Source organism: Eimeria mitis, genomic scaffold, assembly GCF_000499745.2.
Source record: "Eimeria mitis Houghton genomic scaffold, Emh_scaff1534, whole genome shotgun sequence".
Taxonomy (NCBI): domain Eukaryota; phylum Apicomplexa; class Conoidasida; order Eucoccidiorida; family Eimeriidae; genus Eimeria; species Eimeria mitis.
Window position 1 is genome coordinate 1,418 of NW_013569681.1, and position 461 is coordinate 1,878.

Sequence of the window (461 nt, forward strand, 5' to 3'; positions counted from 1 at the left end):
CGGTACGATAAACACGAGACGATGAAGGGGCCCCCTGGGCCCCCTCGTTGTTTGAGGGTTTAGGGTTTAGGGTTTAGGGCATAGGGTTTAGGGTTTAGGGGTGCATGACCATTGGTCTACAAGAGCAGCTCAAGCAGATGTGCTTCTGATGGCATGCGCTGCAGATGCTGTCTCGGGGACGCAGCAACAAACATTGGGGTCCCCAGGGGCCCCCGGGGGCCCTGGGGCCCCCGGGGGGCCCCCTCTGTTGACTGCGGAGGCGCTGCAGCGGCTGAGACGGTTGGCGTGGAGGAGTGTGCAGGAGGCCCTTTTGGGGGCCTTCAGGTACTTGAACAACTGCGCCTTGCCGGGGTACAAGCAGCAGCAGCAGCAGCAGCAGCAGCAACAACAGCAGCAGCAGCAGCAGCAGCAGCAGCAGCAGCACGAGGCAGCGGCAGCAAACACACCAGCATTGTGTTGCT

The 461-nt window shown here is 61.8% G+C and overlaps 1 protein-coding gene across 1 annotated transcript in view; it reads left to right on the top strand.

Moving 5' to 3' along the window:
• EMH_0039050 (uncharacterized protein) overlaps nucleotides 1-461 on the top strand; it is a gene marked incomplete at both ends in the record, with an annotated part of 1,362 nt that overhangs the window by 695 nt on the left and 206 nt on the right. The window contains one exon of the mRNA XM_013495354.1: nucleotides 92-459. Coding sequence (XP_013350808.1) covers nucleotides 92-459 — 368 coding nt within the window. The remainder of the gene's footprint in view (nucleotides 1-91; nucleotides 460-461) is intronic.